Source organism: Capra hircus, chromosome 4, assembly GCF_001704415.2.
Source record: "Capra hircus breed San Clemente chromosome 4, ASM170441v1, whole genome shotgun sequence".
NCBI classification, from domain to species: Eukaryota; Metazoa; Chordata; class Mammalia; order Artiodactyla; family Bovidae; genus Capra; species Capra hircus.
The window spans coordinates 87394313-87418789 of NC_030811.1; the positions used below are offsets into that span (position 1 = coordinate 87394313).

Consider the following 24477-nt stretch of genomic DNA (forward strand, 5'->3'; position numbering starts at 1 on the left):
ACTGTTCTCCATAGTGGTTGCACCAATTTACATTTCCACCAACAGTGATAGGAGCATTCTCTTTTCTCTGCAAAACAGAAATAGAGTTATAGATGTAGAAAACAAACATGGTTACCAGGAAGGAATGGGGAGGAGGATGTTAAATTAGGAGGCTGGGATTGACAGATACACTCCACTATATATGTAAAAGGACTAATTAGAACCTACTGTACAGCACATGGAACCCTGCTCAATACTCTGTAACGGCCTCTATGGGAAAACAATCTTAAAGTTGAGTGTATGTGGAGAGACACATATATACATAATGTATAATCATATATATATATATATATGAGTCACTTTTTGTATACCTGAAACTAACACAACATTGTAAACCAACTATACCCCAATAAAAGATTTTAAAAGCTGCAGGCCATCCAGACCATATATCCATCTGACTCAGTAATAAAAAGGCATGAACTACAGAGTTAACACATGAGAGCTTCAGGGAATTACGCCAAGTGAAAATGCTAATCTCATGTGCTTATATACTGTACATGTCTTTATATAACATTCTGAAAGTATGACAGAAATGGAGAACAGTTATTTGTTGCCAGGGGTTGTGGGGAGTGAGAGTAAGGAGGAGGGGTGTGAACGGAAAGGTAACATGAGCAATCTGTGGTGATGAAAAGGCTCCATATCCTGACTGGAGCAGTGGATGTGAGTCTCACATGCAATAAAATGAAGAGAACTAAGCACACATGTATACAAATGCATACAAGCAAAACCTGCGCATTCTGAATAAGGTCAGTGGGCTGTATCAAATTAGTATCGTGGTTGCAATACTCTATTACTTTTGCAAGATGTCATTGGAGAAAACTAGGCCAAAGGTACATATGATCCCCATATTCCTTACAAGTCCACGTGAATCTATAATTACCTCAAAATGTTCCATTATAAAAGGAAGTGCCATAAGGGATAAAGCAAACAGGGCTATAGTGCAAATGCAGCCCACAACAAACAGTTTGAGGTGACTTAACAATTGCCTCATCCGTTTCCCATGACATTGGTACAAGAAAACACCACAACTAATACTCCCATTTACCAATAAGGAAACTTGGTATCATGGACTTCAGTGTGGAGTCCAGGGTCACAGTGCTAGTACAGAAGCCAACTCTGGGCCCTGCTGGAGGAGGAACAGTCTGCAGTTGATTCCGACCATATCCAGGAAGTCACCAGCTCACTTACGTGGGGCAAGGTCTCAATGAAAGGATGGATGTTGGCTGCTTTGGCCGCGCTCACAATTTCTGGCATGGTTACGGGCCGGCTGTTGTCCCCATAGGCGATGTTGTCGGCAATGCTGCAGTCAAACAGGACGGGCTCCTGGGACACGATTCCAAGTTGGGCTCTGAGCCACTGGATGTTGAGCTGCTTTGCTTCGTGACCATCTAGAAGCTGAAAACCAAACTCCACAAACTGTAAGAAGGACTTAAACAAAGAAAACTGAACAGTATGTTACTAAGAGGACTGTGGCGCATGGACATCGGCAGCTTGTGAAATACCAAGCCTCACCGCCTGTAAGCTCTTACACTGTAAGAGCCTGCAAGACCCACACAGCCAACAAAAAGATTTTTTTTTTATGGCAACTCAGCCATCCCTTTCTTGTTCTACCTGGGAAAATGGTAGCACATTTGGCCCTGTCTTTCCACATTACTCTCTCTGTTCCTGTTCGCCTTCATCCAGGCAAGTGTACCATCCTCTGCCCTCACCACAATATTGTAAAGTAATTAGCCTCCAATTAAAATTAATTAATTAAAAAAAAGAAGCAAGCAATGCAGTGTCCTACTTGTATCTGCTGTCGCCTGAACTGCTCTGACCTTTCACCTTGACACTGTGCTCCTTCTCCAGGCACACCAGGAAGAAAAGCAGATCAGTAGCAGGGCCCCACAGTCTGAAAGCTGCTTATCTCCTGTCTTAGCCCCCTCACCTCTCTTAGCCCCCTCATCTCTCTTTCCCCTGAGAACTAGCAGTCTTCACCTACCCTCACTGTTGGCTAAGATGGCAAAGAATCTGCCTGCCAATGCAGGAGACTGGAGTTCAATCCCTAGGTCGGGAAGATTCCCCTGGAGAAGGGAATGGGAACCTACTCCAGTATTCTTTCCTGGAAAATTCCATAGACAGAGGAACCTGGTGGGCTACAGTCCATGGGGTCACAGAGCTGGACAGGACTGAGTGACTAACACACAAGGACCAGAGTTTAACTGAAAGTGGACAAGTTCAAGAGTAGTATCTTTATCTTTGGTGGTGGTTTTATTTTTTGTTTGTTGGAAGCAGGAGGCCTGATGCTTCTAGAGGAGCCTTGTGAGGTGCTAAGTGAAGATATAGCTTCCACAGTGCAAAGGACACGGTGAAGAAATACACATGAGTCCAGCTAGTCTTCGCCCTTTAAGAAAGAAATCCCCACCAGAGGATTAGCACAGCATATCTGCAGAGTACTGTTGAGCTGGTTTGCCCATATTCATATCTTCATAGTAATTGTAATACTGGAAACGTAAGATTTTCCCCCAAAGAAACAACTCAAGAAGGTTTAACATTGTAGTGACTGTCTACATGGGGGTTGGCTCCCTGGGCCAGGTCGGTGGGTACCATCCCAAGGTAATGGGAGATGCAGGCATTATTGGTAAGAGCCACACTTCCGCTCGAACAGGGCCAGGGGCTAGACACCAACAACATCAATGCTAAAAGCCAAATATTAGAGCCCTGGAGGTAAGGATCAACGAGAGCCTCAAGTTCAGGGTTAGAGAGATGGCCAAGCAGAAGGGAGGGGAGGGAGTCTGGGAATCTGCTCAGAACGCTGGCAGGAAGCGAATGTGTGTTCACTCAGGGGGATCCGGCTGGTGCAAAGGGCCCAGGGTGGGGTAGAGATCAACTTCATACTCAGTCCTTTCTGAACTCCACTCAGTTCCAGATATTCTACCCGACTGTCCCCATATATTTGTCTGACTGTGGGCACCAGTTTGGGATCCACAGAATGTGGTCATTTTTTCATTAAGATTATAGGTTTTGCCCGATAGTGCCTTAAAGCAGGTTACTGATCTCAGAAAGCATGCTCACCACTGTGCCAGCCAAGGGGTCATAGAACCGCTCCAGGAGCTGGACGACTGTGCTCTTCCCGCAGCCGCTGCTGCCCACCAGGGCCAGCGTCTGGCCCTTCTTCACCTCCAGGCTCAGCCCCCGAAGCACAGGTACGTTTGGCCGGGTGGGGTAGCTGAACACGACTTCATTAAGTGTCACATTCCCTTCAAACTTATCCTAAAAAATAGGTATGTTTATATTGCTATTATAGTTAGTCTGATAAATCATTGGAATAAAAAGTATAAATTCAAGGAGGCTTTAACAGACACTACAGCAGGGTAACATAAAATCTGTGTTCAGCACAAGTAGTGGCACCAGGTAGTATTGGTAGCAAGTTGTTATAAAATGAAGATGGGAACCAGGGGTATGGGTTAAAGAGAGTCATAGAGTTGTCATATACACAAAGTGAAGATGGAAACCAGGGCTACAGGTTAAAGAGAGTCATATTTTAGAGCTGTTTTATATACAAAATGAATATGGGAACCAGGGGTTCAGGTTAGAGTAAAGAGAGTTGTAGCGTTGTTGTCTAAACTCAAAATTTCTGGGTCACCGAAGACAAATATTTAGTGTTCCCAAATGATAATTTAGCAGCAGAAGCCAAGTCAGTGACTCCAGGCTTAAAGGCATGGGGATTTAGAGCAGTTAACTCACTCACTTGGCACAGTAATTTTATCTTCCTACTCCAGTACTCTTGCCTGGAAAATCCCATGGATGGAGGAGCCTGGTAGGCTGCAGTCCATGGTGTCGCTAAAAGTCGGACACGACTCAGCGACTTCACTTTGACTTCTCACTTTCATGCATTGGAGAGGGAAGTGGCAACCTACTCCAGTATTCTTGCCTAGAGAATCCCAGGGACAGGGGAGCCTGGTCGGCTGCCGTCTATGGGGTCGCACAGAGTCGGACACGGCTGAAGCGACTTAGCAGCAGCAGCAGCAGCACTCTGAATAAAGTAGCTGTCTTATCATTTATAACACAGTCATTACACCAGGTGATGAGAGCCAAATTGCTAATGCAGTTACTCACAATATTAAAGCCACATACTTTCCCTGCAGATGACTCAATTTTCATGGAAATTATTTAGTTCTAGTATATCTGGATATTTGGTGGTTGTTTTTTTTTCACTTTTGATGTGCTTAACTTCAGAATCCTTGCAACCTTCTATGAAATTTGAAAATGCCAGGAAATTTGGCCAAATATTAGAAGCCCTGTAACTGTCACAAAGCTAGTGAAGTCAATATCAGCGTAATCACTACAAATTTATCCTGTGGTTACGATTGCCACTTGACATCTGCCTCTCATCCACAAGGGCTAAGCCACAAACTTCTGCAGCCGCTGACCTTCAACACCCCCGAAAGGGGTTCAAGGCAGAGATCAGGAATGAGGCACTCTATGCTCTGGGAAAACACTGGCAGAACAGGCCTACAGACAGACATTTTCAGGAGAGAATTTTACGAACCCAGTTTCTTGCATCGTCTCATAACTAGAAAAGCACTAAAATCATCAGCAGAGACATCTGTTACTTGTGATTAGCAGAAAACCTCTGCCAAGATGTGTGCCTGACCGCAGGTAGTCCCTTCAGTAAAATCAAATGGAACACTGACATTCCCCCCACCTCTTTGGAGCAGTCTCTCAGAGCTATCTGAGGTGCTGTCTCCTGGCTACTGGCCTCTTTTTGCCCCAAATAAAACTTAACTCACAACTCTCACATTGTGCTTTTTTCCTTTTTTTCCAGTCGACATGATCTAGCAGACAGAAAACCTTGAGGAAAAAATTAACCAAGTGCTCATGAGACAGCAAGGAACTCACGGGCCTCAGGCCTTCTTCACTGTGGCTGTCAATCAGAGGTTGTCTTTCAAACAGCTTGAATAAGTGGGCTGCAGACAGCTTGGCTTTAGCATAGTCTGGAGCAAAGGAACTAGCATGTCCTAGAGCCACAGCGCCCAACACAATCGCTGAGAACACCCTAGACGGAGGCAGAGGAATTTTGAAAATTAGTTTATGTAAAAGAGCTGACTCATTGGCAAAGACCCTGATGCTGGCAAAGACCCTGATGCTGGCAAAGACCCTGATGCTGGCAAAGACGGAGGGCAGGAGGAGAAGGGGATGACAGAAGATGAGATGGTTGGATGGCATCACCGACTCAATGGACATGAACTTGAGCAAACTCTGGGAGATAGTGAAGGACAGGGAAGCCTGGCGTGTGGCAGTCCATGGGGTCACAAAGAGTTGGATACAATTAAGCATGCTCTGACTTCCTTCAGGACTTCTCATGTCCCGGATTTCATGGAACTTTGTAAAGTCCTTCTCTCTCCAGAAGTTCCTGATCAGAGAATCAGAATTCTACTGATAATTCTCAGGTAATTCTACTGATTAGCTACATACACTGTTTAGAGTTGAGGGAACTGGAGCTCTGGGTGCTGAAGGGACTTGATCAGGACCAGATCAGGAGTGAGTCTTCCTCCTGTCTCTATAGCCCTGACCTCCAGACAGTGGCTTCCACAACCCCACTCCCCACCTCTCCACTGGGCAAATGATAATCATCGGCACTATGCTTAAAGAATTCTTATTAGGCAAAATAAGCCTTTACTACAAACAGCTTTTCTCTTATAAGTAAAATATCTATTGCTACAACCCTCAAAAAACAATCGTCTTAACCTAAAGGTCTATTCTCCAGTTAAAAGAATGGATATGGATGATAACATCTAGGAAGAACTAAAGATTCTGAGATCTGCATGTGTGTGCTCAGTCACTCAGTCATGTCCAACTCTTTGTGACCCCATAGCCCACCAGGCTCCTCTGTCCATGGGATTCTCCAGGCAAGAATACTGGAGTGGATTGCTGTGCCTTCCTCCAGAAGATCTTCCTGACCCAGGTATCTAACCTGCATCCCTTGATATCTCCTGCATTGGCAGGTAGGTTCTTTACAATTAGTGCCATTTACAAAGCTATTTACTTCTGGGATCAGAGCTCCCCAAAGAAAGAGAAGCGTAGGAAGATCTCTAATAATAATGGAGAACTTAAAAAAATTTTTCCCCAAACTTCTAAGGTTTTTTTTTTTTAAGCTGTTTGTATTGTCTCTTTGAGCTACATTCAAATAAGTGAGACTAAAGTTCCACAAGCTTGAAAAAACCTGAATCAAACTGAATCAAACTCCATGCACTGAATCTTCTCTCCTTTGCTTCTGTACCCTGATATGGATTAGATAATTCTGGACTGGGAATCATGGCACTTGGCTTCTTGTTTTGGTTTGTAAGTTAATTTTTTTTCTATTTTTAAATTCTTTTAAAAAAATTGAAGTATAGTTGATCTTACAAGATTGTGTTAATTATTGCTATGCAGCAAAGTGTAAACCTAATTATTAAAGTGTGTTTTAAGTACACGAGGCAGAGGATGGTGAGCATTCATGTAAATACCTGAGAAGGTTGATTACCAAAAATCAAATTTTCAAAGAGAGATGAACAGCTCACCCATAGCTAGCTGCCTGGCCTTCCTATACAGCCTGCAATGCAGCCTTAGTATGAAAGCCTTTAAAGGCTATCTTCCAATTACCCAGAATTTAACATTTTAAAGATAAAAATAAGACAGCTTTCAAAAGCAGGGCCAATTTCTTCGATGGTGTTTTTCTAGACAGTATGCATACTCTGAGTGGTAATTCCCAACTGGCTGTTTGCGTCTGTCTCTCTGAAACCACTTTCTACTCTCCATCTCTACCTGACACCATCTTCCTTCCTCTGTGCCTTAGAGGCTGACCTACAGGGCCTGCATCAAAAGGTTTCCTGCTCCTCTGGCTCCTGATGGCATTTGGCAAGGACCAGCATAGTAGGGATGGAGGCTGGAGGAGAGGGGCCAGGGCATTTGATGTGTTGGCCCCTTTCCTGGTGGATACTTGTGGTGTCCCCCCCCAACACCGCATGCTGGGTTCTGAAAATCCCTCCCTCTTCTTGCCCTTTAGGCTTAAGTAACATCCTGGTGGTTCCTAGCTAGGCACTGCTGACCTCGATACATCTCACACCTTTAAAAATAGACCCTTAATTTTTTTAACTGGAGGATAATTGCCTTACAATGTTGAGTTAGTTTATGCTGTACAAGAATGTATACACATATCCCCTCCCTCCTGAGCTCCCTCCTCCACCCCATCCCTCCCCCCTAGGTCATCACAGAGCACCGAGCTGAGCCCCCTGTGCTATATAGCAGCTTCCCACTAGCTAGCTATTTTACACATGGTCATTTATATATGTCAATGCTACTCTCCCAATTAGAGAGACCCCGTACTTTGCAAGACCATTTGTCCCTGCTAGGATCCTGACTGATGCAAAGATACATATTCCTTTTTCATGGTTATTTTGATTTTGGATGAAAACAAAAGAACAGCTTGTAAACTCTTTCACTTTGTCTGTCTTGACCCTGTTTTTTTTTTTTTTTTTTAAGTTGTTTGCTACTGCTTTAAAAATCATCCCATCACACCAGAAATATCCCAAGTGATCTTAAAAGAATAGCTTCCCCTTGGCAAGACTAGACTGCAACCTAATTGAATGTATTTGACATATTTTGAAAGACCATTGGTTAGCCTTGGAAACCAAGACAATAGGAAGGCTAAGAGGCAAGAGTGGGCAGGGTCATCCCAGGTCTGGTTATGGAAGACAGTCTTTCCCAGATTTCACTCACGCATTCCTATCCCACTGGCAAGGCCATCTTTGGCTGCCCATAAATGGTAAGCTATTTAACCTCTCGCAGTTTTCTAACTATGTTTTATTTCCACATTGAGAATGCCGGCTATCCTCCTGTCCTATGTATTACTAGAAGTCTGGTTTATGATCGTGTTCACTAGCTTGGTTGACTTCAGTCCAATCGATAAATGAAACTATCCTTGGAGTACTGACAACATCCAATTTCTAGAGTAGATTCAACTCTGTGGCTTCATCATAAATTAGTTTTTCAGTCTACTACAAACTTTTGCATAGACCTACTGAAGCTCTGTTATGGAATAATCTCAATAAATTTAAAAAGATTACTTACAGAATAACATCTCTGAAGCGCATGTGTCCATTTACGATGAGATAGGCACCAAATCGAAAACAACCAGCATAGGAAAAATACATAAATGCTTGGGAAATACTAAAACTAAGCCCATAGACATGTGCCTTCCGCACAGAATTCCTGAAAAGCAAATTAGTATATCTGTAATCATCTCTTCAGCCTCTTTAACACTCGGTTATACAAACAACGCAGCTTCTAAGTTTAGTCTACCCGTTAAATTCTGATCCCAGTTATAATCAGAGGAGGTGATTTAACCTCTCTATGTATCAGTTTTCTGATTTGTAACAGGGGGATAACCAGGATATACAAAACTGCTTTGAGATCTAAATAGACAATATAAATGTCTAGCACAGTACTTAGCTCACAGTTCAGTTCAGTTCAGTCGCTCAGTCGTGTCCGACTCTTTGCGACCCCATGAATCGCAGCACGCCAGGCCTCCCTGTTCATCACCATCTCCAGGAGATCACTCAGACTCACGTCCATCGAGTACGTGATGCCATCCAGCCATCTCATCCTCGGTCGTCCCTTTCTCCTACTGCCCCCAATCCCTCCCAGCATCAGAGTCTTTTCCAATGAGTCAACTCTTCAAAATGAGGTGGCCAAAGTACTGGAGTTTCAGCTTCAGCATCATTCCCTCCAAAGAAATCCCAGGGTTGATCTCCTTCAGAATGGACTGGCTGGATCTCCTTGCAGTCCAAGGGACTCTCAAGAGTCTTCTCCAACACCACAGATCAAAAGCATCAATTCTTCGGTGCTCAGCCTTCTTCACAGTCCAACTCTCACATCCATACATGACCACAGGAAAAACCATAGCCTTGACTAGTCAGACCTTAGTCGGCAAAGTAATGTCCCTGCTTTTGAATATGCTATCTAGGTTGGTCATAACTTTTCTTTCAAGGAGTAAGTGTCTTTTAATTTCATGGCTGCAGTCCCCATCTGCAGTGATTTTGGAGCCCAAAAAATTAAAGTCTGACACTGTTTCCACTGTTTCCCCATCTATTTCCTGTGAAGTGATGGGACCAGATGCCATGATCTTCGTTTTCTGAATGTTGAGCTTTAAGCCAACTTTTTCACTCTCCTCTTTCACTTTCATCAAGAGGCTTTTTAGTTCCTTTTCACTTTCTGCCATAAGGGTAGTGTCTTCTGCATATCTGAGGTTATTGATATTTCTCCCAGCAATCTTGATTCCAGCTAGTGTTTCTTCCAGTCCAGCGTTTCTCATGATGTCCTCTGCATATAAGTTAAATAAGCAGGGTGACAATATACAGCCTTGACATACACCTTTTCCTGTTTGGAACCAGTCTGTTGTTCCATGTCCAGTTCTAACTGTTGCTTCCTGACCTGCATACAGATTTCTCAAGAGGCAGGTTAGGTGGTCTGGTATTCCCATCTCTTTCAGAATTTTCCACAGTTTATTGTGATCCACACAGTCAAAGGCTTTGGCATAGTCACAGAGGATGTTCAAATGATAGTTGCTATTCTTATTACACATGAATATCTAGTAATTCAGACATTCAACACATGATAGAAGCATGATTGTTGTGTCAAAAACAAAGGATGTTAGAGTTAAGACTAAAGTTTGAATTGTCTAAATTCGATTGTCTAATATTATTATCTCATCTTCTGTGACTAGTTATAGTCTCTTATGTTTTGGATAATAGTCTGTTCATGTTTGGGGTTTGGAAAAGTAGGGTCAGTGAGATCTACAGAGGCACATCAGAACTTCTTCCTGGAACTGGATCCCACCAGCCCAAACACAATTTGTTCTATACTATTTCTAATTAGACCTCATGCTACCCTCTACTAGTTTCGCTACTTTATTACACTTCATTATTCTAAATCCTCCAAAAGAATAGTAATTCATTTACTTTCAGATTAGAAGGAAGGCACTTGGCAAGAGGGAAAATTCAAAGTATTACTTATTTGGCTAGTTTGACTTATGTGCTGTAAGCATAGTATTACAATACTTAATGGTACTGAACAGTTTACAGTGCTTCTGACATGTATGTCAAACATCAAAGGGACAGAAAAATGTCGCTACATGAAGTATACATAACTAAGAGGGTGGATACACTGAGAAATTCACAACTATCTCTGTCCAAATACGTAAGTGTTCAAAACCACTGTTCTAGTCCACAAAGTTGTGATTCAGCTTGTGTTCAGTTCTGTTAGTGCTAAAATATATCCATTCATGAGAACGGGCCCTAGTTGGAAACAAGGGCAAACAGATGCTGGAGGCTTGTTGAGTTGCTCAAGAATAAAGGAGAGAAACAGACTGTCTTTGTTCTCAGGATAGGATGGATCTGGCCCTCATCCAGAGAGCAAGGGAAACACTTTAACCCCAAAGCAAGTCTCATCTCTGGTTTCAGTTCAGTTCAGTCACTCAGTCGTGTCTGACTCTTTGCGACCCCATGAATCGCAGCACGCCAGGCCTCCCTGTTCATCACCAACTCCCGGAGTTCACTCAGACTCACGTCCATCGAGTCAGTGATGCCATCCAGCCATCTCATCCTCTGTCATCCCCTTCTCCTCCTGCCCCCAATCCCTCCCAGCATCAGACTCTTTTCCAATGAGTCAACTCTTCGCACGAGGTGGCCAAAGTACTGGAGTTTCAGCTTTAGCATCATTCCTTCCAAAGAAATCCCAGGGCTGATCTCCTTCAGAACGGATTGGTTGGATCTCCTTGCAGTACAAGGGACTCTCAGGAGTCTTCTCCAACACCACAGATCAAAAGCATCAATTCTTCGGTGCTCAGCCTTCTTCACAGTCCAACTCTCACATCCATACATGACCACAGGAAAAACCATAGCCTTGACTAGACGGACCTTAGTCGGCAAAGTAATGTCCCTGCTTTTGAATATGCTATCTAGGTTGGTCATAACTTTTCTTCCAAGGAGTAAGTGTCTTTTAATTTCATGGCTGCAATCACCATCTGCAGTGATTTTGGAGCCCCCAAACATAAAGTCTGACACTGTTTCCACTGTTTCCCCATTTATTTCCCATGAAGTGGTGGGACCAGATGCCATGATCTTCGTTTTCTGAATGTTGAGCTTTAAGCCTACTTTTTCACTCTCCACTTGCACTTTCATCTTTGGTTTAGTCTTACACAATCCAAAGAAAATAAAGGCTTGGGCAACTGCCTAAAAGAATGTTTACCTGAATCACCAGATGGGTTGTTTATGTTGCCTGCACTGGTGGAAAAAAAAAAAAGTACTTGTGCAGCCCTCTGTTCCTGTTAGCTCTCAGAGACTCAATCGTACTATTTTTATAAGAGATATAAAAATCCAATCCTATAGTCCAACTGCATCAAAAAATTACTTGTTTTCAGTGAGATAATTATTGAAAAAAGGTCATCCTTATAATCATATCATTGTTTGCGGCAGCAATAAAAACTGCAATCAAAAATTCAGCCTAAAAATTGCAATCAATAATACTAGGTTCTTAGTACCAATCATATGCTCATTACCTGTAAGCTCCATACAATTTTTCAACGTACATGGATTCAAATTTTCTTTCTTGGGTCAAGGACACAACTGTCCTAATATTTTCTATTGCCTCTGTTGCAATCTGTAACATAGAACAGATCTTGATTAGAAGTGGGGCTTTTACTGCTGAAATAATAAATAATAATACTTCTGAAATAAATAAATATACATGTATTTATTATATATATAATATATTGTATATAAATAAGTCTCAGGGCTCTGTCCAAAGAACTCCAAAGCTTGCACTGATGAGTTTTCAATTCCTTCGGTTTGTAGAGCGTGGTCATAATGTGTTATTCAAGACAAGCTCTGTGAGAAACCTGGTGCATCTTAAAGGCACCACCGGTTGTGCTATTATGCATGGTGGGCAAGCCTTCCTATGCCCTATGCTGAGAGACAGATCAGCTTAGGGCAAGAACAGTGGTCTGGACACGAAACCTAATTCTATTCCCAGCCTTGCCACCAGGCAATTACTTGACTGGCTTTAGTCAAACCCCTCTGCGACTTTGCTTTCTTTATAGGATAGGATCTTAGAAGAGATAGTCATGCTAAGTCACTTCAGTCGTGTCTGACTCTCTGCGACCCCATGCACTGTAAGCCTGCCAGGCTCCTCTAACCATGGGATTCTCCAGCCAAAATTACTCAAGTGGGTTGCCATTTCCTCCTCCACGGGATCTCCCGAACTTAGGGATTGAGTCTCCTGTGTTTTCGGGCAGGGTCTTTACCACTGAGCCACCTGGGAAACCCCAAGTGATTTCTAAGGGTCTACTGAAGGTGCAATCATTTCTTCCCTAAGGCACACTGCTTCTTAGGAAAGAATATGCTTATCCTCATTTGAGAACATTCCAGTTGTAAACGCTATGACCTGGCCTTAATGATGAAACCAGGACAGACATCTGACAGATTTAGGCCATTTGGATTTAGTGTCTGCACTTGAGGGCAACTCTGTGACTTGGGAGGGCCTACAGATACAGAGGTTAAGGTCACCAGGGCATGTGTAGGAAGCTGGCCTGAACATTCAGCGACTGAGGAACAGAACAAATGTTTAGACAGACTCAGAGACGAGAGAGCTAGTGGCTCTAAGAGAGGACCCTGGGGACCCTGCAGTTACCATCAGCTGTGTTCCCCGCACTCCCGCATGTCCTTATGGCAAACCCTTTGACCCAAACCCGCCAGAGCGGTTTTCTGATTGTGACAGCTAAACCACCCCTGACTGAAGTTAATTGTCTGTGACTCTGCTTTTTAGCCTAAATCAGAGTTCTGCAGTTGATTCATCTAAACCATTGGCACAAGGAGCATGAGGCAAAAATCTAAAATGAAATCTTAGGTTGGAGACTTTTATCTCAGTTCTCAGCTTCTGGAACCCGATGAAAGAAAGATAGTCAATACTTCAAGCTGAAGAGTCTTTTATCTTTATTATAAATGAAACATCTAACAGTAATCACAGCCGGAATAGAGAATGTGCTCAGTCATCTCTGTGTGACCCCATGGACTATAGCCTGCCCGGCTCCTCTGTCCATGGGATTTCTCAGGCAAGAATACTGGAGTGGGTTGCCATTTCCTCCTCCAGGGAATCTTCCCAACCCAGGGATCAAACCCACATCTCCTGCATCTCCCGAATTGCAGGTGGAGTCTGTACTGCTAAACCACCTTGGAAGCCCCAGAATAGAGACTACAGATGGGCTTTTACTCTGTGCCAGATATTACCTCATGCGACAACCCTGTTGAGGTTCATGTTCTTATTCCTGTTTGCACAGGTGAGGAGCTGAGGCACAGAGCAGAGAAGAGCCTTGCCTAAGGCTCCAGAGTTCATGAGTAGGCGGGACAGGATTTCCTACCAGGCTATTTGATGCCAAGGCCCTGCTCTTAACCCATTATGCTCTTCTACTTTCCCTGCTTTGCAATTTACACAAGGAGAAACTAGTTGTTGGGACTTTCACTCAACTTCTCATTTTCTGGTCCCTGGATTAAGTGCTTTGAGGGTTCATTCTGGGTCAGTAGGCCCCGTATCTCAGTCAGCAGGCAGGGCCTGAGTCAAGAGGGTGACTAAACAGCCTCCCTCCCCTCTTCCCAGTCCAGCAACCAACACCCTTATCACTAAGCCTCTTCTGGAAAATGAAAATGGGAAATTATCCCAAGTCCCCATGTTCCCAAACCATGACTAATCTGCACACAGGTCAATGAAAACTTAAAAAACAAACAAAGAACAACAACAACAAAAAAACAGTGGTGTGGCAGAAGAGCAGAGGGCAAGGGTTGGGGGGCAGAGACTCCAAGACCTTTCTAACCCTCATTTTGGGTTAATCAGGAGTTGACAGAGTAAACCAAATTGAAATATGATTGAATTGCTGATAATTAACATTTATAATTCCTAACCTCTCATTAAAAAAACAAAACCCTTATTAGGTTAAAGCAGCTACTAAAAATATTTCAGACTGGTCAACGTGAGTTGTTCATCCTCTGATCCCTGAAATGACAGAGTAGTAGCGGAAAGGAACCTGGGACATTATCTGGTACAATTTCTCACATTATATAAGTGAAAACTGATGGCCAGAGAAGTGAGGGATCTCCAGTATGATATACTGAGCGGCTACAAGGCCAGGACAGATGATCAAGAATGGCGTTTTGTTTGCCAAGCTGTTCCATTCTAACAGCCCTGCTCCTGCCAGAAAACTCTGGCAACTTTCAGTGTCATTAGCCATTTTTAACAGAAGTAAGGCTCTATTAACTAGATTTAAGATGTTTTCTTCCATGTAACTTGTCTAAGAAAAAATGATCTTCACTCTACCTACTGGCAATTTCCCTTCTGAAATGTGAAAAGCAGTAGGGTTCAGGAGAAAGGAAACAAACACTCTGGGGTGGTTTTTAGTGGCGACAAACACAACAAGGAAATGACGCCATAAAGGAGCCACAGCCAGCAGCCAAGAGGGTCTTCCAGGACTCTGGGTACCTGAGAGCTGAAGTCTGGGAATCATGCTGACTGCTCTTCTTTCCTATGAGCGAGACATGCTATCTGCCCCACCTCGAGTAACCATAAGTGTATTAAGGCCTAAGCAGTATTGTCTGTGAAAACGCTTTGCAAATGCTGTGCTATAGAAACTACATCATAATTTTCACTATTTCTTCACCTATTAATGTTTCAATGTAGCATAATATTTACATAAGTAAGGGTAAAAAAATTCCTGGTTGTTGACTACACTTAACATTTAAATACATGTATGTGTAAATAAAATGTAGGCTTGGACACATTTAAACCCATATGAAGAAGCTATATGGTAAAGAACTTTGAAGTAGACCAGGATTTGAATCCGAGCCATCAACTTGTTTCATTCTTGAGTTCCGCATTTGTAAAATTGGCAAAACATTAGTCCTTGACTCATAGGATTCTTGTGAGGATGAGCTGGGACATATAAATACTTAGAACAATAACTGGCTCAAAGTAAGGTCCAAGTTTCAGTGTGTGCCCAATTGCCGTTACAATTAGAATCACAAATCTGAGCATTACTGCCCTCTGGTGACTGCCTAACTTAACTACAGAAATCACAACCGAGAAAAGGACTGTCTTCTTAGAACAATACACATATTTCTCTGCCTTAAGGACTCTTTGTCTGTAAAACAGGGGTAACCTTTGTCCTAACAATGGCATCAGTGTACAAAGTGAAAGGTAAAATGAACTCTGAAAACTCAGAAATTTTCTGAATATAGCACTTTCTATACACTAAAATTTTACATTAATTATCCCATTTTCAAGTTCTAGGCATTGACAGTAAGATATTTCATACTCAGTGCTGACCACTATTAGTTGTCAGGAGCACTAACATTACCAAAATATGCATGTTGTAACAAATCAATCAAATAAAACCCATGTCTTATCAACCATACTTATATCAACTGAAGCCTTATTTGACCCACCTTTCCAGCAGTTTCCAGTTCCTTTTTATCTCTTTTGGCATTTCCAGCCAGCAATTTCATTTCAACAATTCCTGATACAGCAATAATTGGAACAACCGATAGCAGCAAAAGGGTTAATTGCCAACCGTAGATGAATGCTATAATAATACCAGTTCCAAGGTTAGCTGTATTCTGTGCAATCAGAGCCAACCTGGTCCCAATGGCCTGGATGAGCAAAAGAAGAGAGGGAGCTGTATTTTAAGTTGCAGACCTGTGAGCTACAGCCTTCAGCCTCCTGGTCAGAACCATGAGACAGGGATTTATGCCTGTGCTAACATTTGCTCTCTTTCATTACAGTAAACCCAAGATTGTTGTTATTGTTTAGTCGCTCAGTTGTGTCCAACTCTTTCGCGACCCCATGGACTGCAGCATGCCAGGCTTCCCTGTCGTTTACTATCTCCCAGAATTTGCTCATACTCATGTCTATCGAGTCTACGATGCCATGCAACCATCTAGTCCTCTATCACCCCCTTCTCCTCCTGTCCTTAATCTTATCCAGCATCGAACGAGTTGGCTCTTCGCATCAGGTGCCCGAAGTAGTCTCATGCATCACTTGGGAGGCTCTGCAGGTTAGTCTCTGTCTGTGCCTTTCAACTCTCACTCCTTTGCTGACCACATGGATTCAGCATCACAGAACCAAGTCACCATTGCTCTGCTTTGGGGAGAGGCTATGGGGCACATACACTTTTTCCTGAAGGCAATGTTTAAAGAGCAAATAAACCTCGGACACTCTGGTCATTTTAAAGCCTGTTTGCTTCACATGTATAAGAGGGAGGCTCATGAGCTCCAAGAGACCATCAGTTGCAAAGGATACAGATCCTAAGAGACCATCCTCTGGAAAGCCTTCATAAAGATGAAGTACTGTTTCTACCAATCAGAAAATGAGGGATGTCATAGGGACATCATAGGTGACATCTTGCATTGTGCAGAAGCAATGAGCTTTGTGTAACAGGCCTCAGCTCCAAGGTTGGGGGCGAAAGCCAGGGAGAGGGCGGCACCCTCCTGAGCCAGTTATTGGTTCAGGGTTGGGTATGCGACACAAATTAAATTAGATTTAAAGGAAGGGTGTTGGTTTGGTGGTTGAGGTCCAGGTATGCCTTCTCTTTCGTGGGATGCTTATAGCTCCAGTTGCTCCCAGAAGCCACCTTGTGGCCACAAGGGAAGGAGCCTCAGGGTGAAGCCAATTCTGAGGACTGAGAGCTGCTCAGAGTTAACAGACAGAGTCCTGGGTCCTTCTGGACACTTGTGAACCAATGGATCCGTCAACCCTGATGTCTAACCTTCCTCTTTGTTGTTCAGGCCAGTTTGAGTTGTCTGTTATTTGCAGCTGAGGCAGCTTAACAGTGGCAGCTATGCCATATGTTTATCCCAAACCAAGTTAAAGAAAATCAGTAGTAGAATGAGGTCTACATACCCCTTGGACTTGGGAGGCATCCATCGCAAGTCTTGTAGAAAGTGCACCAGTACTGTTTTTATGATCATCAAACCAGCTCATGTCCTAAGGCACACAATACACCTTTAAATTAGTTCCAGATTAAAACAAGCAGAGAAAAATCGGATGAAACATCTCAAACTCTCAATGCTGAGGAAGTACCCACTCTGAACTTGGGTGTTGGAGTTTGGGGGAGACCTCCCATGTGGTGGGGAGCTCGGGTCCCTGCCCTGAGCACACACTGGGAGCCCACAGGACCCCTCCCAGCTGTGCCCGGAAAGCGCACCAGTGGGGGCGGGGCTTATCCAGATTGCAACTGAGCTCACTGCCAGCTTCACCTGAGACCGTGGCGCCTGCGGGTCCATCCACCCACTCCTCACAACCTGTGCTCCCAGCACGTGCTCCCTGATGGGGCCACTCCTCTCACAAAGGGTGGCGGAGCTGGGCTGGACATGGCTCTTTCTTGTAAATTCTAGGCACGAGATCCTCAGCCCTGGTTTCTTACCATGTTTAGTTTTGTTTATCTGAAGCAGGGATTAAAGAGGCTATTTTAGGGCTTCCCTGGTGGCTCAGTGGTAAAGAATCCACCTTCCAACACAGGAGATGCGTTTGATCCCTGGCCCAAGAAGGTCCCACATGCCACGGGTCAATGTGAAGCCTGCGCAGCTCAACTACTGAGCCTGTGCTCTGGAGTCCGGGAGTCACAACTCCTGAAGCCCGTGTGTGCCCAGAGCCCATGCACTGCAGCGTGAGAAGCCCATGCACCACGACTAGAGAGCAGGCCCCTCCTGCAGCAACTAGAGAAAAGGCTGCACAGCAATGAAGACTCGGTGCCACCAAAAATAAAGAAATACAATTTAAAAAATTTCAGGTCTTAGCTATGATTTTCATTATATGCCCCTCATCCACAGAATCTTTTAATTTCATACAAAATAATTTCCCCTACATAGCAACAGTTTAAAAGACACTGAAAAAAAGTCTTGCACAAAATATGACACCAGCCCTGTGCCCTCCTGTGAACCGGAATGTCATCAATTCCTGTCAACCACATGGATAATATTCTGGCCCTCTCTTGAGCCTTCTCTATAAAATAGAGAATTTATGCTTGCACATCTTCCCACAAGTTCTGCACTAAGCTGTCACCCTCCTGACAGGGCTGACAATGCATGTGGTAGTCCCAAAGACCAGCACACCATCTGGTACATAGTGAGTGATGCTTGAGTGAACCAGTAAGTGAATTAACATGGAAGAAGAGCTCAAACAAAACTCAATGGTCAACATTTGGTGACGCCCATAGTAAGTCGCGTCAACTGTTGGGCAGAACCCCTGCCAACCACTGTTGCCTTTGTTGAAAGGCATCCTGGAGTCTCAAGTGACTCCTCAGGGCCTGCAAAGAATCCAGAAAACAGAGACAGATCCTTGAAGTGAGAGTATCCACATGGATAGAGGGAGTTGCAAAATAAGCCCCCAAAGTCATGACATACTAGCCCCCATTTATTACATTAGCTGAGCCTATTCCCACGAAAACCTTAAGAGGTCTTTGGATACTGAAGGACTAGAGCAACTAGAGGGGATCTGACCAGTTCCTGCACGAACACCCAGGGCACACGGCACAGAGGGCAGCATGTGAGGTTCGAAAGGGAAGGAAGAAATTGCTCCGGTGCGCACACCTACCTGTCTCAACATCGCTTTAAAAGCCATCGACCGAAGCCTCGTGGTGAGGATCTCACCAGCCTTCCCAAACGTGAAGCCCTGGACAAGAAGAAAGCCTCTTGTCTCTCTTAATCATCACCAGCATTCTGACACAAGTGTGTGTATTCACATGGAATTCTATAATGTTTATATATGACTCAACTATTCAAATAACAAAGTCTATGATCAGATACTAACTCAAAGTCCCAACTTCAAATTCATGTGCTGCTAGATGTTTGCTATTTCAGCTGGAATAGATAAACAGCAGGACCTACTTACAGCAAAGAGAACTATATTCAGTATCCTATGATAAACCATAATGGGAAAGAATATTTTAAAATGTTTACATATGTATAACTGAATCATTTTGCTGTACAGCAGAAATTAACATTATAAATCAACTCCAATTCCATAAAAAAATAAAAATAAAAAATTCATATACTGGTAAATCATTGATATGCAATAGAATCCTAAGACCAAAATCCTTAAATGTATCTTAGAAATTGGCTTCTGACCCATTCTAAAGAGACTTCCTTTTCAAAATTCTCAGGGACAATATCTCAGTGAGAATCAGTTCAGTTCAGATCAGTTGCTCAGTTGTGTCCGACTCTTTGCTACCCCATGAACTGCAGCACGCCAGGCCTCCCTGTCCAACACCAACTCCCGGAGTTCACTCAGACTCCCGTCCATCGAGTCAGTGATGCCATCCAGCCATCTCATCCTCTGTCGTCCCCTTCTCCTCCTGCCTCCAATCCCTCCCAGCATCAGGGTCTTTTCCAATAAGTCAACTCTTTGCATGAGGTGGCCAAAGCACTGGAGTTTCAGCTTTAGCATCATTCCTTCCAAAGAACACCCAGAACTGATCTCCTTTAGGATGGACTGGTTGGATCTCCTTGCAGTCCAAGGGACTCTCAAGAGTCTTCTCCAACACCACAGTTCAAAAGCATCAATTCTTCGGTGCTCAGCTTTCTTTACAGTCCAACTGTCACGTCTATACATGACCACAGGAAAAACCATAGCCTTGACTAGACGGACCTTTGTTGGCAAAGTAATATCTCTGCTTTTCAATATGCTATCTAGGTTGGTCATAACTTTCCTTCAAAGGAGTAAGCATCTTTTAATTTCATGGCTGCAATCACCATCTGTAGTGATTTTGGAGCCCCCCAAAATAAAGTCTGACACTGTTTCCACTGTTTCCCCATCAATTTCCCATGAAGTGATGAGACCAGAAGCCATGATCTTCGTTTTCTGAATGCTGAGTTTTAAGCCAACTTTTTCACTCTCCTCTTTCACTTTCATCAAGAGGCTTTTTAGTTCCTCTTCACTTTCTGCCTTAAGGGTGGTGTCATCTGCATAATAATACCATCTTAATTACAACCTTCAGAGTGTTCCTAATGCTTGAAGCAAAACAATCTTCAATGCAAGCAACAAAATTCTATGTTGGGATGCATTTTGGCTCCTGTAGTACAGAGCATATTGAAAAGCAGAGACATTATTTTGCTGACAAATGTCCATCTATTCAAAGCTATGTTTTTTCCAACAGTCATGTATGGATGTGAGAGTTGGACTCTAAAGAAGGCTGAGTGCCAAAGAATTGATGCTTTCGACTTATGTTTCTGGAGAAGACTCTTGAGAGTCCAGTGGACTACAAGGAGATAAAACCAGTCAATCCTAAAGGAAACCATCCTTAATATTCATTGGAAGGACTGATGCTGAAGCTGAAGCTCCAATACTTTGGCCACCTGATGTGAAGAGCTGACTCACTGGAAAAGACCCTGATGCTCAAGACTGAAGGCAGGAGGAGAAGGGGGATGAAGGTGATAGAGGATGAAATGGTTGAATGGCATCACCAACTCAATGGACATGAGTTTGAGTAAACTCTGGGGGACAGTGAAGGACAGGGAGGCCTGACATACTGCAGTCCATGGGGTTGCAAGCAGTCAGACACGAGAGCCAGACACAACTGAGTGGCTGAAAAACAACAAAAATTGGTCTCCAAGCTTTTTGGCATCAGGGACCAGTCTCATGGAAGACAATTTTTTGACAGATGAGGTGGGGAGATGGTCTGGGGATGATTCAAGAGCATGACATTTATTGCGCACTTTATTCCTATTAGTATTACAGCAGCTTCACCTCAGATCATCAAGCATTTGATCTTGGAGGTGGGGGACCCCTGGTGTAGACAGATGTCTCTAGTGCTGGCTCCAAGTGAGTTTGCTGCTTCCCCGTCACAGCTCTGCCTGCTCTCAGACCAGCCAATGGTCAGGCTACTTGTCTTCTCCCAGCATCCTTGCCAGACACTTCCCTCTTTCTAATTATAGAGAGCAGCCCAGATGCCCACAGTTGGGCTTGCTTCTGGGGCCCTGGGATGGGCCTCCAGCCACATTGAGTGTTGGTGCAGGCATGTGGGGTGCTCTTTGGGAGCACATATCACTAAGCCGAGAGGATGGGTGGTCAGTGCCCCCGGAGTCCAGGCCTAGAGTTTGCTGATTTCCTAGAGTACCTTTGCTGGCGGATTGCTCAAGGCCTGGCCATCTGTCCACTGTTGGTGTCGCACATGTTTGTAACTAGCTCCACTCCCTAACACACCTGGGCTTGTGGCTACATTGGACACTGAGGTGCCGCCAGCAAGGCAATCACTCCTAAACAAAAAGCTTGGCTTACTTTTACCACTGGCTCAACTATAGCAAAAGAGAAACACACTACGCATGGCTAGGAAATATTTTGTGGCCTTAATGGATTGTACTAGAAAGGCACTGAACTAAAGAGACAAAAAGCCACTGGTAAAAGTCTAGGTAGACAAGTACAATCAGAGTTTACTAGTTCATTTTTGCCAGGTCTATAATATCTAAATGCAGTATAATGTGCATTCTTTCAAACAGTTCATCAATTAGGGAAGAAAAGATCAGAGAAGTTACTTTATATTATGTAAAAAGTAAGGTGGTTTAGACAGTAAAGAACTGCCTGCAATGCGGGAGACCCAGATTCGATCCTAGGATCAGGACGATCCCCCGGAGTAGGGAATGACTACTCACTCCAGTATTCTTTCCTGGATGATCTCATGGACAGAGGAACTTGGTGGGTCATAGTCCATGGGGTTGCAAAGAGTCGGACACTGAGCAACTGAGCAACTAACACTTTTGGTTTCAAAAAGAGAGAGCTGTTGTACTGATTTTTTTCAGTTTATGTCTCATTGTGTTTAAATGGGACTTATGCTGTCCTGTGAATTAAAGTCTCTTTTCTCCCTGGCAATGAGTGTCTGCAGAGGGCCAACCTGTAACATGATGTAACTTAGCACCCAGGGAAGTCACAATGTCTACTGCTTAGGACTCTGCCCTCTCAAAGAGCCTTGTGCCAATTGAGTCTGTAATTCATTTCAGTCTAAGATTTGGAAACTCCAAATCAAAGCTAAGAATTTTAAGGTTTTTTTTTAACTTTTAAATTGGAGTATACTTGCTTTACAATGTTGTGTTAGTTTCTGCTGTACAACAGCATTAATCAGCTATAAGTATACATATAAGGATACATATATCCCCTCCCTCTTGAGCCTCTCTCCTACTCAACCCCCGTCCCACCCCTCTGGGTCATCACAGAGAACCGAGCTGAGCTCCCCGTGCTATACAGCAGCAAAGCTAAAGTTTGGATAACCTGTTTTTTTATTGGATTTTGATTAATCAATAATTAATCTATATTAACATATAATTAATGAAAATCTAATAGATAATTAATCTATATTTTCTACTTAAATATAAACTCGATAAAGAAGATCAAATTATAGGTACCTACCTGAAGGAAGAAAGTAAAAAAGGAAATAATTCCCAGGCCTAAGAAAAGCAATGAGAACATGTTGCATTTCTGCTGCTTCACTTCATCGTCTCCTGGTCCAAAAATCTACAAGAGAACATTTAAAATACCCACTTGGATTACATGAACCTTGTATATTCCTCCCAGAAACAATGGCTTGGGCATCCCATTTTAAAAACTAGGTTTTGAATATGTGTTGTTTCTTTTTTAACTGTGGTAAAATATATGTAACATCAAGTTAGCTAAATGGTAGATTTTAAGTGTACTACGCAGTGGTATTAAGGATATTCAGAGTGTTGTACCACCTTCGCCACCATCCATTTCCAGAAGTCTTCATCATCCATAATGAAATCCTGACCCATTCAACAGGGACTTCCACGACCCCACCCCTAGCCATCAAGTCCCACCATTCTACTTCCTGCCTCCATGAATTTGAGGAACACAGTAAGTGCCCTACATAAGAATGAGCTCAGTTCCAAGAGCAGGTTCATTAGCCCAATATTTTTTTTGGAAATCCAACAAAGTTAGCCTAGATACCCCAAGAAACATGATTGGCTGCATAGTAACAAGTTTATAATACTTATCACAAATGCATACATAAAACACAAACACAAAAAATGAAGGAAATATCTTTAATCTTATAGTACAGAACCCTGTAAAGTACAGTAGTGCAACAGCTGGCATACAGGGCCTGGCATGTGAGTTTGCACCTTTGCAAGTTCACAACCTGAAGGTTTGTATGTAAGGGACTCACTGTGCGTGGTTACTGCCATGGGATGGAACGCTGCACGTGGACTCTGTGTGGCTGCACCGTCATGTTTATTCCCCTTCTTCTGCACCTGCTGCTCCCTCTGCCTGAGCTCTTCCGCCCCTCACCTGCCTCCCCCCATCCTGTAGGGCCTCAGCCCAAAGAGGTCTCTCCTGACCAAACTGCACGAAACAGCACCCCCAGTGCCAGCCCCTCCACTGCCTCACTGCTTTTAAAATGCCTGCGATCCTGTGACATGTAATATACTTGTTTTGTGTGTGTGTGTTATGCGTCTGTCCCAATAGAAAGTAAACTGTTTGGGGGCAGGACTGGTTTATTTTGTTTTCTACTCAATCTCCAAAAGCTCCATTTGACACTAAGGAGAGACCCCCCCATATAAATACAGCCCACACTGTTTTTGAATTGCAAGAGAGTCAAGGATTGCCTTATTCTGTACTGTAAAAACAGTTGGTGGGTTCTCCTTAATTCATTTATTTTTTAATTTGTGGTCTTAATTGCAGACCAACTTTCCAATTCAGAAGCATAATAAATTTTTTATATGATGGGGAATAATTCAACTCTAACAAAAATTCTCTCCAATAACATTAGAGATTAACTAAGGACATAAAATATAAATGTTGGATTTTATGGAGCCTTAGATATTTCTGATCCCTTCTGATAAACGTCCCTCAGGGAATTTAACAATTGGATTGTAGGAGGTTTCCTTCTGTGTCTCAGCCTCTCCAAGCCTTGTAAGGATTACTGAACAATGATGTAGTAAATAACACTTTTTAATACTTACTTTGAGGTAGACTCTTAAATGCTTTCTGCATATTAATCGTTACTTATATCACTTCTCTTTTTAAAAATTTTTATTGGAGTATAGTTTTTATCATCTCTTAATCATCAGCCATCCTAGGAGGTAGGTTCATTTTACAGATGAACAAACTGAGGCACAGCAAGGTGAAGCCTTTGCCCAAGTTTGCACAGCAACTGGGGGCTTCCCAGGTGGCGCTAATGGTAAAGAACCCATTTAAAGATGCAGGAGACGTAAGAGACGTAAGTTCTATCCTTGGGTCAGGAAGGTGCCCTGAAGAAGGACATGGCAACCCACTCCAGTATTCTTTCCTGGAGAATCCCATGGACAGAGGGGCCTGCTGGGCTCCACAGGGTTGCAAAGAGTCAGACATGACTGAAGCGACTTAGCACAGCAA

At 43.4% G+C, this 24477-nt stretch overlaps 1 protein-coding gene across 4 annotated transcripts in view; it reads right to left on the reverse strand.

Moving 5' to 3' along the window:
- The window catches only part of ABCB4 (ATP binding cassette subfamily B member 4), a 74451-nt gene that overhangs the window by 5072 nt on the left and 44902 nt on the right, over positions 1-24477 (reverse strand). For all 4 annotated transcript variants that reach the window (XM_018047295.1, XM_018047296.1, XM_018047297.1 and 1 more), the window contains 9 exons: positions 22498-22602; positions 18694-18771; positions 17002-17085; positions 15549-15752; positions 11618-11718; positions 8131-8271; positions 4921-5077; positions 3094-3291; positions 1228-1434 (listed from right to left, as the gene is read on the reverse strand). In XM_018047295.1, coding sequence (XP_017902784.1) covers positions 1228-1434; positions 3094-3291; positions 4921-5077; positions 8131-8271; positions 11618-11718; positions 15549-15752; positions 17002-17085; positions 18694-18771; positions 22498-22602 — 1275 coding nt within the window. The remainder of the gene's footprint in view (positions 1-1227; positions 1435-3093; positions 3292-4920; positions 5078-8130; positions 8272-11617; positions 11719-15548; positions 15753-17001; positions 17086-18693; positions 18772-22497; positions 22603-24477) is intronic.